At 66.8% G+C, this 11,446-nt stretch overlaps 2 protein-coding genes across 4 annotated transcripts; both read left to right on the top strand.

The window, feature by feature from the left end:
- Window positions 1–1,621: 1,621 nt before the first annotated feature.
- Window positions 1,622–6,535, top strand: MTMR11 (myotubularin related protein 11). 3 transcript variants are annotated; one of them, XM_051774035.1, is made up of 15 exons: window positions 1,622–1,715; window positions 1,813–1,928; window positions 2,392–2,464; window positions 2,658–2,800; window positions 2,894–3,153; window positions 3,371–3,458; window positions 3,540–3,628; window positions 3,711–3,832; window positions 3,926–3,989; window positions 4,223–4,293; window positions 4,363–4,538; window positions 4,778–4,948; window positions 5,098–5,301; window positions 5,606–5,869; window positions 6,313–6,535. In XM_051774035.1, exons 1-15 carry the CDS (start codon window positions 1,667–1,669, stop codon window positions 6,406–6,408), a joined length of 1,986 nt encoding a protein of 661 aa, XP_051629995.1. In that variant the 5' UTR covers window positions 1,622–1,666; the 3' UTR covers window positions 6,409–6,535. The 3 variants fall into 3 exon arrangements, with proteins under 3 accessions (XP_051629995.1, XP_051629997.1, XP_051629996.1); XM_051774037.1 differs by lacking the exon at window positions 5,098–5,301; XM_051774036.1 differs by lacking the exon at window positions 1,813–1,928 and having other exon boundaries at window positions 1,629–1,715; window positions 2,662–2,800.
- Window positions 6,536–6,656: 121 nt separating this feature from the next.
- Window positions 6,657–11,065, top strand: SF3B4 (splicing factor 3b subunit 4). Its single transcript, XM_051774041.1, is given in 7 exon segments — window positions 6,657–7,115; window positions 7,399–7,527; window positions 8,029–8,571; window positions 9,128–9,322; window positions 10,401–10,571; window positions 10,745–10,818; window positions 10,821–11,065. Coding segments are annotated over 7 exon segments (1,257 nt in total). The 5' UTR covers window positions 6,657–7,081; the 3' UTR covers window positions 10,932–11,065.
- The last annotated feature ends 381 nt before the right edge of the window (window positions 11,066–11,446 follow it).

Here is an 11,446-nt window from a genome sequence, read left to right as displayed (position 1 = left end):
CCATCCCCAAAACAGCTGATGCACCCGGGCAGCGCCGAGGCTCCTTCCTCTCCTCACACTGGGGGTCCCCAATTCCCTCCCTGGGGCTGTTCCTCATCCCCTCCTCCATCCAATTATTGGGATCTTGGGGGGGTTTTTTGTCCACTGAGGAGCACAGTGTCCTCTCTCCCAGGAAGCAGGTAAGTTCCCCTTCTATTCCTGCTATTTCCTTCTATTCCATTTGTTCTGTGATTCCATTTCTGCACCAATTCTGGGCTTTGACTTTAAAAAGAACCCCGTAACCACCCCTCCCTCCTGTTTCTGTCCATCCTCGCTGATTTTGGAGCCTTTTCCCCAACTGCATCCCAAGGACGACCCCAAGGGATGCTCTGGTTTTTGACCCCAGCCTCAGGATAAAATCCAGGGATAAAATCCAGCCGCCTCCCAGCATGGGCTGTCCAAACACTGAAGCTTTAAATGGGTTCAGAAAGAGGAAAACTGGGTTTGGGGGTGGTTGGAGGTGGACTGTGGGAGGTGGGACCCTGGGCACGGCTTCCCGTGGGATTTCTGTGCACTGGGATTTTCTCTCCCAGCTCCTGGTGTTTTCCCTTCCTCCCAGTGTTCCCAGTGGCTGCTCCGTGCCCGGTGCCACGTCTGTGCCGGACGATTTTCCTCCAGGATTTTTTCTGCTGGGGTGGCCCGGGCTGACCCTGCGCTGGCAGTGGAGCAGCTCCCGGCTCAAAGCCTCCAGGAAATTCCTCTCATCTGCCAGGTGCCGGAGCCAAAATCCCATCCAAGCCCCCGGAATCCTCCGCCAGGTGATTCTCCTGCAGGAGGAAAACTGGGGCACACGAGCTGCAGCCCCCGGGGCTGGGGCTGCCCCAAAAATCTGGGGGGAAACACACCAAAAATGGGATTTGGAGCTCCAAATGTGCTCTGGTGGGTTTTCCATGAGCCTGGGTTGTGTCAGGATTTACATCCCCGTGTGCTGGTGCTGCTGCCGCCTTGGCAACCTTGGGGTTTGGGGGTCCCGGGGGTCTCGTGGCACTTGGGGGGTGGCACAGGTGGCCCCAGGGCCACCATCCACCTGCCGCCGGGTGCGGGGTCGGCGAGGCGGGGGGCCGGGTGGGCCCGGCTCGGGAGCCGCTGTTCCAGCTGGGAGGAGAAGGCTCCGTGCTTGGGCCGTGAGTCACCGCGCTCCGCCCGGCCCCGGGAGAGGCCCCGGGGCCCCCCCGAGACGCTGCGGGGACGGGACGGGGTTTGGGGGTTCCCCTGCCCGGGGCAGCGCTTATGGGGGGCCGGGGCTCGGGGACCGCAGGACCGCCCGTCCCTGGCGGGGTCCCCGGGGCTGCGGGGACCCCAGAACGGCCCGTCCCTGGACGGGGTCCCCAGGGCTGTCCCCTCCACCACCCCTCCACCATCCGCCTGGGCTCTCCCCGCTTTCCCCCCGCCGGGACCGGGCGCTGGGACGGCGGGGGGCGGGATGCCGGGAGCGGAAGGGTCGGGATGTCGGGACGCGTGGAATCCCGGGTCCCTGGGGGGGCGGGATGCCGGGGCAGGGATGCCGGGGGAGGGCGGGATGCCGGGGTGAGGGGCGGGATGCCGGGGCCGGGCCGGGCGCTCCGGGCTCCCTCCCGGCCGCTCCGGCCCCGCCGCTCCGGGCCCGCCCGGCCAAAGTCCCTGCGCCATGAACGGGGCCCCGGGCGGGCGCCGCCCGGCCTTCCCCGGGCTCCCAGGTAGGGCCGGGGCCGGGACCGGGGGGTCCGGGGGTCCCAGTGGGGCTCGGGGGGCTCGGGGCCCTCGGAGCCCCGGACCCAGTGCCGGTCCCCGCAGGGGAGCGGGTGCTGGAGGAGGCGGCGGGCGCCCGGCAGCGCTGCGGGGACGGCGGCGGCTCCGTCCCGGGAACGCTGCTCTGCACCAACCGCCGCCTCGCCTTCCTGCCTGGCCAGGTGCGACGGGAACGCCGGGAATACCGGGAACGGGACCGCGGGACCCCGCGCTGCCCCCCCGCAGCCCGACCCCAAACCCACCGCATCCCTTTCCCATCCCGACCCCATCCCACCGCACCCCGACCGTCAGGCCAGCCCCTTCCCACCCCATCCCAGCCTCATCCCAGCTTCACTCCAGACCCATCCTGCCCCCCATCCTGGTTGCATCTACACCCCCTGCCAACTCCACCTCAGCCCCATTCCAGCTCCATCCCAACCCCATCCCAGCCCACCCTGACTGGTCGAATGTGGAACCGCCGTGTTCGCCCCGGGAGCTCCTCGCAGCAGGACGGTGTGGGGGACAAAGAGCAAGGAATGAGGGACACGGGACAGCCCTAGGACCCCGATCCATCCCCACCACCCTTCCAGAGATCTGGGGGGGGACACTCCGGGGCAGCTTCCAGCCCTCCCTGCTCTCCCACAGGCCCCCAGCTCCCACGGCCTCCTCCGCTCCGAGGACGAGGTGGCCTTGCCCTGCATCCGCGAGCTGGTGGCAGGTAATAGGACACCGCGGGGCACGTGTGATGAGCTGGGCAGGTCTCAGCTCTCAGCCCTGTGTGATGAGCTGGGCAGGTCTCAGCTCTCAGCCCTGTGTGATGAGCTGGGTAGGTCTCAGCTCTCAGCCCTGTGTGATGAGCTGGGCAGGTCTGAGCTGGCCCTCACAGCCTCTCCCCCTCCGTGTCCCCCCAGCCAGCAGCTTCTCCAAGCCCAAGGTGCTCACGGCCACCTCCACCCTCAAGTTCATCCCCGAGGAACTCGCCGTGTTCTGCCGGGATTTCCGCCTGCTCCGCTTCCACTTCCCCGAGAACGGGTTGGCTCTGCAGGCGTTCCGGGTGAGCTGGGGGGGGAGTGCAGAAGTGTTGGACCCTCACTCTGGGTTCGGGGGGGGTTGGGGGGCTCACACCCCACCCCGGCTGCCCTCGCAGGTGGCCAATGCCATCGCCCAGGCACGGGAAGCAGCCATGAGGCCAGAGGATGCCACCGAGGGACACGATGGCTGGTCCTGCCCTGCCGAGGCCCCCCCGGAGGAAGAGGAGGACGATGAGGACGGCGGTGAGGAGGAGGAAGGCCTGGGTGCCACGCTGCTCTTTGAGAGCCTGCAGGACTGGGAGAAGGAGCTGGAGCGTTTGGGTGCCACGGGCTGGAGGGTGAGCGTCGTCAACGAGCGCTTCGACATGGCCCCCAGGTATGGCCCCGCCGGGCACGGGGGTCCCTGGGCCCCCCAACACCCAGGGGGGTGTCACAGCATGGACCTCCCACCCCCCCAGAGGGATCAGCCACGTAGGGCTGTGGGGAAACCCCCCCTCCGTCTGCCCCTGTGGTTTGGGGAAAACACCCCCTGAGCCACTGGAAACGGCACCCGCGGTTTGGGGGGACCCCACCCTGTGCCCCCCTGCCCGCAGCCTCCCCCGGTACCTGTGGGTGCCCAGTGGGCTCCTGGACCACGACCTCAAGCGAACCTTCGGCCACTTCCAGGAGCGCCGGGTGCCCGTGAGTGCCCAGGGGGGCCATGGGGGGGTGGGCAGGGGGCTGGGAGGTGATGTTGGGGGGGTCACCCTGTTTGTCCCACAGCGCCTGTGCTGGCACCACCCGGGCGGGGGGGACCTGCTGAGAGCCGCCGGCTTCCACCCAGCCTCGGAGCCGGGCAGCGAGGACGTGAGGTGGGTCCCAGGGCGTCCCCGGGGGGAGGGCTGGGGGTGTCACCCCAGCCTGGCCCCACCCGGGGGTCCCTGTGCCCCCCAGGTGCCTGGAGATGCTGCTGCTGGGGGGCCGCGGGCCCTGCGTTCTGGCCGACACGGCCGAGCTGCCCTCGCCCGCCGACATCCAGCTCGCCCACCTCAAGCTGCGGGCGCTCTGCCTGCCCGGTGAGCAGCACGGGGGGGGCCCCTGGAGACCCCCAAACCCACCAGGGGGAGGGGGGCCTTCCCTCCGCTGACCCCTCATCCTGTGGGATCCAGGAGCGGTGGTGGAGGAGAAGTGGCTCTCGGCCCTGGAGGGGACACGCTGGCTGGACCATGTCCGGTGAGTGGGTGACAAGGAGGGGCTCTTCGGGGTGCAGGGGGGTATTCTGGGGTGTAGGGGGGATATTCCCCTAGAACCCCACTCCCCACAGCGGGATGTCCCCCTCCAGGTGGCTGTGGGGCAATTGGAGGCACTGTGGTGTGTGCGGGAGCCCCCCAGGGTGGGCTGCAGCCCCCCTGGGCAGGTGACTGTGGCATTTTGGGGTGCCCTGACCTCTCCCTTTTGCCCCCCAGCACCTGCCTGAGGAAAGCCGTGGAGGTGGTATCACTGCTGGTGGGGAGACGCTGCTCCGTGGTCCTGCAAGGTGGGGGCACTGGGAGGGGGGTGCAGGGGGATGGAAAGGGGACCCCCCCTCACCACCTCACCCCCCCAGAGCCCTCGGACCGGGACCTGAACTGCCTGCTGGCCTCGCTGGTGCAGCTCCTGGGGGACCCCCACGCCCGCTCCTTGCCCGGCTTCCAGAGCCTGGTGCAGCGGGAGTGGGTGGCAGCCGGACACCCCTTCCCACGCCGCCTGGGGCTGCTCCGCCGGGACACCCCCCGGGAGGAGGTGAGACCCCCATCCCTGTCCCCACGGGGTGACAGGAGCCAGGACCCCCCTCGGGAGGAGGTGGGATCCCCCATCCCTGTCCCCACGGGGTGACAGGAGCCAGGACCCCCCTCGGGAGGAGGTGGGACCCCCATCCCTGTCCCCACGGGGTGACAGGAGCCAGGACCCCCCATGGTTAGGAGGAGGTGAGATCCCTCCATCCCCATCCCTACGGGGTGACAGGAGTGTCCCCCCGGCAGGCCCCCGTGTTCCTGCTGTTCCTGGACTGCACGTGGCAGCTCCTGCGGCAATTCCCGGCGGATTTCGGCTTCACCGAGGCGTTTCTCCTGGCGCTCCACGACAGCAGCTTCAGCCCCTACTTCAGCACCTTCCGCTTCAGCTGCCAGCGGCAGCGGGGCCACGGCAGCCCGGTGAGGGGACCAGAGGGCACTCCTGCATCCCAAACTGGGCAGGGACACCCCCAAAACCTCCCGTTTCACCCCTTCTCCTCCCCGGTGCCTCGGTGTCCCCATCCCAAACTGGGCACTGACCCCCCCCTCGACTCCATCTCTCCCTGCAGCCCCGGCCCCGCAGCCAGACCTACCGCCCCGTGGGTGGTTGGCAGGACCCCTCGGGGGGGCCCGGGGGGCACAAGAGGGGCCCCTCCACCTGCCCCTTCCCCTCGGTCTGGGCCTGGGGGCTGCGCTACAGCCGAGAGCAGCGGGAGCGATTCTGGAACCCCGCGGGACCCCCGGCCCCCACCGAGCCCCCGACCCCGGACGGGGTGAGTGAGGCTGGGCTGGGGGGGGGCTGCACCCCTTGTTTGCCCCCCATTTGCCCCTCCAGCTGGCTTTTCCCTCCCTTTTTTCACTAATCCCTATTTTCTCTCCCTGCCCCATTTTTTTCCCTTCCCAATGGACCCCCCCCCTTTTTTCCTTAATCCATATTTCCCTGCGTTTTCCCTTCCCTCCCTGCTGATTTCCCCCTCTCCTTTTTTTTCCCCCTAATCCCTATTGCCCACCATTCCTCTCCCCCTCTGCTGGATTTCCCCCCATTTTCCCTAATCCCTGTTTTCCCCCCTTTCCCAGCCTGCAGCCCCCTGCCCTTGGTGTGGGGCCGGGCCCGTCCTGGCGCTGGCCAAGGGCTCGTTGTGCCCCCACCCCCTGCCCTGGCGGAGCGGCCGCCCCCCCCCGCGCCCCCCACAGCGGGACCCCCCCCTGGAGAGCCGGGGGGCACGGGGGGGCATCTCGGGGGGCTCCCGGCCCCCCCCGGGGCTGCTCCTGCCCTGCACGGCTGGACCCTGCGTCCGGCTCTGGCACCGCTGCTACCTCAGGGGGCTGCCCCAGGAACAGGTACTGGGATGGGGGAACTGGGGGGGTCCTGCTTCAGGGGGGTCTCGCTTTGGGGGGGTCCTAACCTGTCCTACTGCTTGGGCTGGAGGGGACAGTGGGGGGGTTCTTGTATGGTCATGCCCATCCGGACCCTGTGTCCATCCGTGGGATGGATGGATGGATGGTTGGGGGGACCCCATGTCCATCCATCCTGCCCCATCCATGTCCCTGTTCCATGTCCCTGTGCCCATGTCCCTGTCTCTATCCCATTCCCATGTCCCTGTCCACGTCCCTGTCCCATTCCCGTGTCCCGTGTCTCTGTCCCATTCCTGTGTCCTGTGTCCCTGTCCCATTCCCATGTCCCTGTCCTGTGTCCCTGTCCCATTCCCACATCCCATTCCCGTGTCCCGTGTCCCTGTCCCATTCCCATGTCCATGTCCTGTATCCACACTGTCTCTCCACAGCGTGGGCGCTTTGCCCCATCGTGGTCCGGCCTGGTCGAGGAGTTGGAGCTGCTCCAGGACCGGCTCCGCGCCTGGAACACGTGGAGACCCCGCTGAGCCCCCGGAGAGCACCTGACCCAGCATGGCTCTGGGATCCCACCAGGATCCCTTGGGATTTGGGGTCTCCTGGCACCCCCGGCTCCTCTCCGGGTCCCGGGAAGGGCAGAGGGGGGACCCGGCTTTCCATTAAACCTGTGCTGCCTCCATGAGGCCTGAGGAGCTCCAGGATGACATGGGATTGGAGCGGAAGGGATTGGAGGAGACGGGATGGGACTGGGAATGGGGATGGGGATGGGAATGGGATGGGAAGGGAATGGGATGCGATAGGAATGGGATGGGGACATGGCAGGAGCCCAGAACTGGGACCCTCAGCCCTGGGATCTCCTGGCACTGAGATCCCCTGGAACTGGGATCTCCTGGCACTGGGATGGATCTCTTGGCACTGGGATCTCCTGGCACTGGGACGGATCTCTTGGCACTGGGACCCCCTGGCGCTGAGCACTCCCGGACACGGAGAGCGCTCTCTCCCGACCACGCGGGCGCTGCCGTCGCCTGTCGCGGGCGTTATCGCGACAGACGGGAAGGGCGCTGCCGCCCGGCCGCCCCTCCCGCCCACACCCAAGATGGCCGCCGCGCCTTCCCCGCCGGACGCCACTTCCGGCCCGCCTCCCCGCGGGCGACGGGGTGACGTCACGGGCGTGCGTCGCCGCGCGCGCGGGAGCGGGACAAGATGGCGGCGGGGCCGATCTCGGAGAGGAACCAGGGTGGGAAGGGGAGGGGGACGGGGGGCGCTGAGGGGCACTGGGACCATGGGGGGAGGCACCGGGGTGACCCTGGGGACGTGGAGGGAAGAGCACCGGCGGGTTCTGGGGACATGGGGGGGCGGTCTGGTGTCCCGAGGGAAAAGGGGGGGCCGGAGGGGCCGCCTGGGTAAGGGCGGATTAGGGGGGGTCTGGTGAAGGTTTGGAGGGGCTTTGACTTGAGGGATCCCAGCCCCGAGCCCCCCGTTATCCCGAGGTTTTCCGGCTCTGACCTGCATTCCCACAGATGCCACGGTGTACGTGGGGGGCCTGGACGAGAAGGTCAGCGAGCCCCTGCTCTGGGAGCTCTTCCTGCAGGCCGGGCCCGTGGTCAACACGCACATGCCCAAGGACCGGGTCACGGGCCAGCACCAGGGTGAGAGACCCCCCGAAATCCCAATGGGGACCCCGCAAATCCCAAGGAGGGGCAGAACGGGGGTCGGGAGGACACGGGTGGGGTGTCCAGCAGCAGGGTGAGGGGCTGGGACCCCCAGACCTGAGCAGGGGGCAGAGCCGGGGTGGAATTGGGGTGGGGAGAGGGGGGGATCATCTTCCATCCCACAGGGGGTGTTTGGGGCCCAGGGTTTAGATCAAGTAGGGATTGAATGAAATGTCAGGTGGGGCCAAAATCAAATCAAGGGGGGTCCAATCCATAATTAAATGGGTTTTTGAGTCAATCAGGGTTTAGATCAAGTGGGGATGAAATGAAGTATCAGGTGGGGTTAAAATCAAATAGAGGGGGTTCCAGTCCATAATTAAATTGAGTTTTGAGTCAACTGAGGTTTGGATCAAGTGGGGGGGTCTCCCCTCTCCTGAAGACCCATTGCATTCCCCTCGAGCCCCCTGGGATGCCCCTGAGCCCTTTGGGGTCCCCCAGGGTACGGGTTCGTGGAGTTCCTGAGCGAGGAGGACGCCGACTACGCCATCAAGATCATGAACATGATCAAGCTCTACGGGAAACCCATCCGAGTGAACAAGGCCTCCGCCCACAACAAGAACCTGGACGTGGGCGCCAACATCTTCATCGGCAACCTGGACCCCGAGATCGACGAGAAGCTGCTCTACGACACCTTCAGCGCCTTCGGGGTCATCCTGCAGACCCCCAAGATCATGCGGGACCCCGACACGGGCAACTCCAAGGGCTACGCCTTCATCAACTTCGCCAGCTTCGACGCGTCGGACGCGGCCATCGAGGCCATGAACGGGCAGTACCTGTGCAACCGGCCCATCACCGTGTCCTACGCCTTCAAGAAGGACTCCAAGGGCGAGCGGCACGGCTCGGCCGCCGAGCGGCTGCTGGCGGCGCAGAACCCGCTCTCGCAGGCCGACCGCCCCCACCAGCTCTTCGCCGACGCCCCCCCGCCCCCCTCGGTGCCCACGCCCGTGGTCACCGCGCTGGGGCCCGGCGTCACCCCCCCAGGTGGGTGAGGTGCGGGGCTGGGGGCCCTGAGGGGGTCACGGTCACGTGAGGGGGGTGATAGTGACATTGAGGGGGTCACGGTGACACCCCACCCTGGGGCTCAGGGGTCACTCCCCCAGGTGGGTGAGGTGCGGGGCTGGGGGCCCTGAGGGGGTCACGGTCACATGAGGGGGGTGACAGTGACATTGGGAGGGTCATGGTCACATGGGGGGTGACAGTGACATTGGAGGGGTCACAGTGACGCCCCACCCTGGGGCTCAGGGGTCACCCCCCCAGGTGGGTGAGATGTCGTGCTGGGGGCCTGGGAGGGTCACATGAGGGGGTTGACAGTGACACTGGGGGGGGTCATGGTCACATGGGGGGGTTGGGGTGACTTCACCACCCTGGGGCTTAGGGGTCACCCCCCCTGGGTGGGTGGGAGCTGGGGCTGGGGGCTGTGAGGGTGAGTCACAGTCACATGGGGGGCTCGGGGCTCCCAGGACTCTCCTGATCCCCTTCCCCGTGTTTTTCTGACTGGGGGGTTTCCCCTTCCCCAAATTCCCACTGTGTGTTCCAGGCCTGCCTCCCCCCGGCTCGTTCCCGCCGCCGGTGCCGCCGCCCGGGGCGCTGCCCCCCGGGATGCCCCCGGCCATGCCCCCCCCGCCGATGCCGCCGGGTGCCGGAGCCCCCGGACCCCCCTCGGGGGCTGCCCCGGCAGGGGGGCACCCACCCCACCCACACCCCTTCCCACCCGGCGGGATGCACCACCCAGGTACGGATCCGGCCGGGAATGGGGCCGGGAGTGGGGATCGGCTTCTGTTGTGGTGGGGGGTGAGAGGATCCCCCCTCCAATCACGGAGGGGGGCCTGGTGGGATTTCCGAAGGATTTGGGGAGTTTAGGAAGTTGTGGCATTCTGGGAGGCACCTGGGCAGGGAGAGGGGGGCTGGTTTCCTTGAGCTGGGAAGGTGTGGGATGCAGGGAGGGAGGGACGTGGGAAGGAAGGAAGGCTGGAACGTGGGAAGGAAGGGACATGGGAAGGAAGGGACATGGGAAGGAAGGCAGGGATGCAGGGAAGGAAGGCAGGGATGCAGGGAAGGAAGACAGGGATGCAGGGAAGGAAAGCAGGAGCTAATTTAGGGATTAATAATTCAAGGAAACAAGTAGTTTCCCTGATTCCATTTTGGCCCCGTGGCCCCGGGAAGGAGCCGTGGCTGCGCCTCAGCTCCTGGTCCAAAAGCCCCGATTTTGTGAAATGTGCAATTTAATGATTCTCTGGGATTTGTTTGATCCTGTGGCTCCGGAGCTGCCCTGATTAGGGAGCTTTGTGTGATCCTCCCTGGCCGTGCCGGGAGCAGATGGTGGCGGGGCCTGAGCGGAGCCAATTACACCCAGAGAGGGAAAACCGGGCGCTGGAGCTTCCCAGGGGGAGGAAGGAATCAGTTTGTTGGACTTTTTTTCAACGGGATAAAGCAGGATAATTGAGAGAAAGCAGGTTTTGGGGGGGATCCTGGCTTCCTCAGTCAGGGCAGGGCGGGCTCCAGCACCAGTGTGCTCTGGGAGCTTGTCCAGAATCTCCAAGGATGGTGATTCCTCGCTGTCCCAGGGCTGCACACACTCAGGATCCCATCTCTTTTCCCCGCACACACTTTCTGTTCCATCTGTTTTCCCACACACTTGCATCCAAGCCCTTTCCTCTTGCTGTTGGCTTCGTGTTCCCTCCTTTTTAACCCCCTTTTCGGCAGCAGAAGCTCCTCTGCATCCCTCACTGCCCAGACCCAGCTGGAATTCCAACCCCCTTGGGGGTACCGGGAGCTGCTTCCCTGCACCCCTAACTCCGTTGTCCCCCCAGGAATGCCGCCGATGCAGGTGCACCACGGACCTCCCGGGATGGGCCAGCACCACCCAGGACCCCCGGGCTCCGGAGGGCAGCCACCCCCCCGGCCCCCCCCGGGAATGCCCCACCCAGGACCCCCCCCAATGGGGCTCCCACCCCGGGGGCCGCACTTCGGATCACCCATGGGTGAGTGGGATCTGCTCTTGGGGGGGATCTGGGGAACCCACGGGGTGGGGAGGGCTTGGGGGGGCACCCATGGGAGAGGCTGGGGGGCACCTGCTGGATGTGGCACCCACAGGGGGGTTTGGGGGGCACTGCCCGTCCCCCCCACGGGCACTGACCCCCTGTCTGTCCCACAGGTCACCCTGGGCCGCTGCCGCACCACGGGCTCCGCGGGCCCCCCCCGCTGATGCCGCCCCACGGCTACAACGGGCCCCCCCCGGCCCCCCCCCCTACGGATACCAGAGGGTCCCGCTGCCCCCACGGCCGGCTCAGAGACCCCCCGGGGTGCCCCCCCGCGGGCCCCTGCGGGGACCCCTGCCCTGAGAGGGGGGGCAGCCCCCCCACCCCACTCGGGACCCTCTGTGTCCGTCCTCGGCCTTCCCACCCCCCTCGGACCAACATTCCCACTCCTGGGGGGGACTGGGGGTGTCCCTCCCCTCCGTCCTTGCCCCCTCCACTTTCCCCTCCTGGTTTTTTTTATAGTGTTGTTGGTTTTCCTCACTTTCCCTCCACCTCCTCCCCTTTCTCTCTCCCTGGCAGCTTTTCCGAGCTCCTTTTTGCCAGATTTGTTGGTTTTGTACGGAAAGCAGCGGCCGCCCGCCGGCAAATAAAGGATTTGGGAACCGAGAGGGTCCCTGGACTGGGGACAAGGCTCTGCCTGTTTGTCACCAGCTGAGGGGTGGTGGCTGCCCTCAGAGCCCAGGACACTCATTCCAGAGACAGATGTTCAGAGGAGGGATTTGGGATGAATCCCACTCTGCTGAGTCCCTGCCACATTCCTTTCCTCAGGAAGGGAATGAGCTATTGGATCTTGGGTTGGAGTTGCTCACAGCTGATTT

The sequence above is a fragment of the Manacus candei genome, unplaced genomic scaffold (assembly GCF_025592945.1).
Source record: "Manacus candei isolate 608988 ecotype Guabito, Panama unplaced genomic scaffold, ASM2559294v1 h1tg000184l, whole genome shotgun sequence".
Lineage (NCBI taxonomy): Eukaryota > Metazoa > Chordata > Aves > Passeriformes > Pipridae > Manacus > Manacus candei.
Note: the sequence above shows the minus strand (reverse complement) of the source record. Positions and strands in the feature narration are given on the sequence as shown.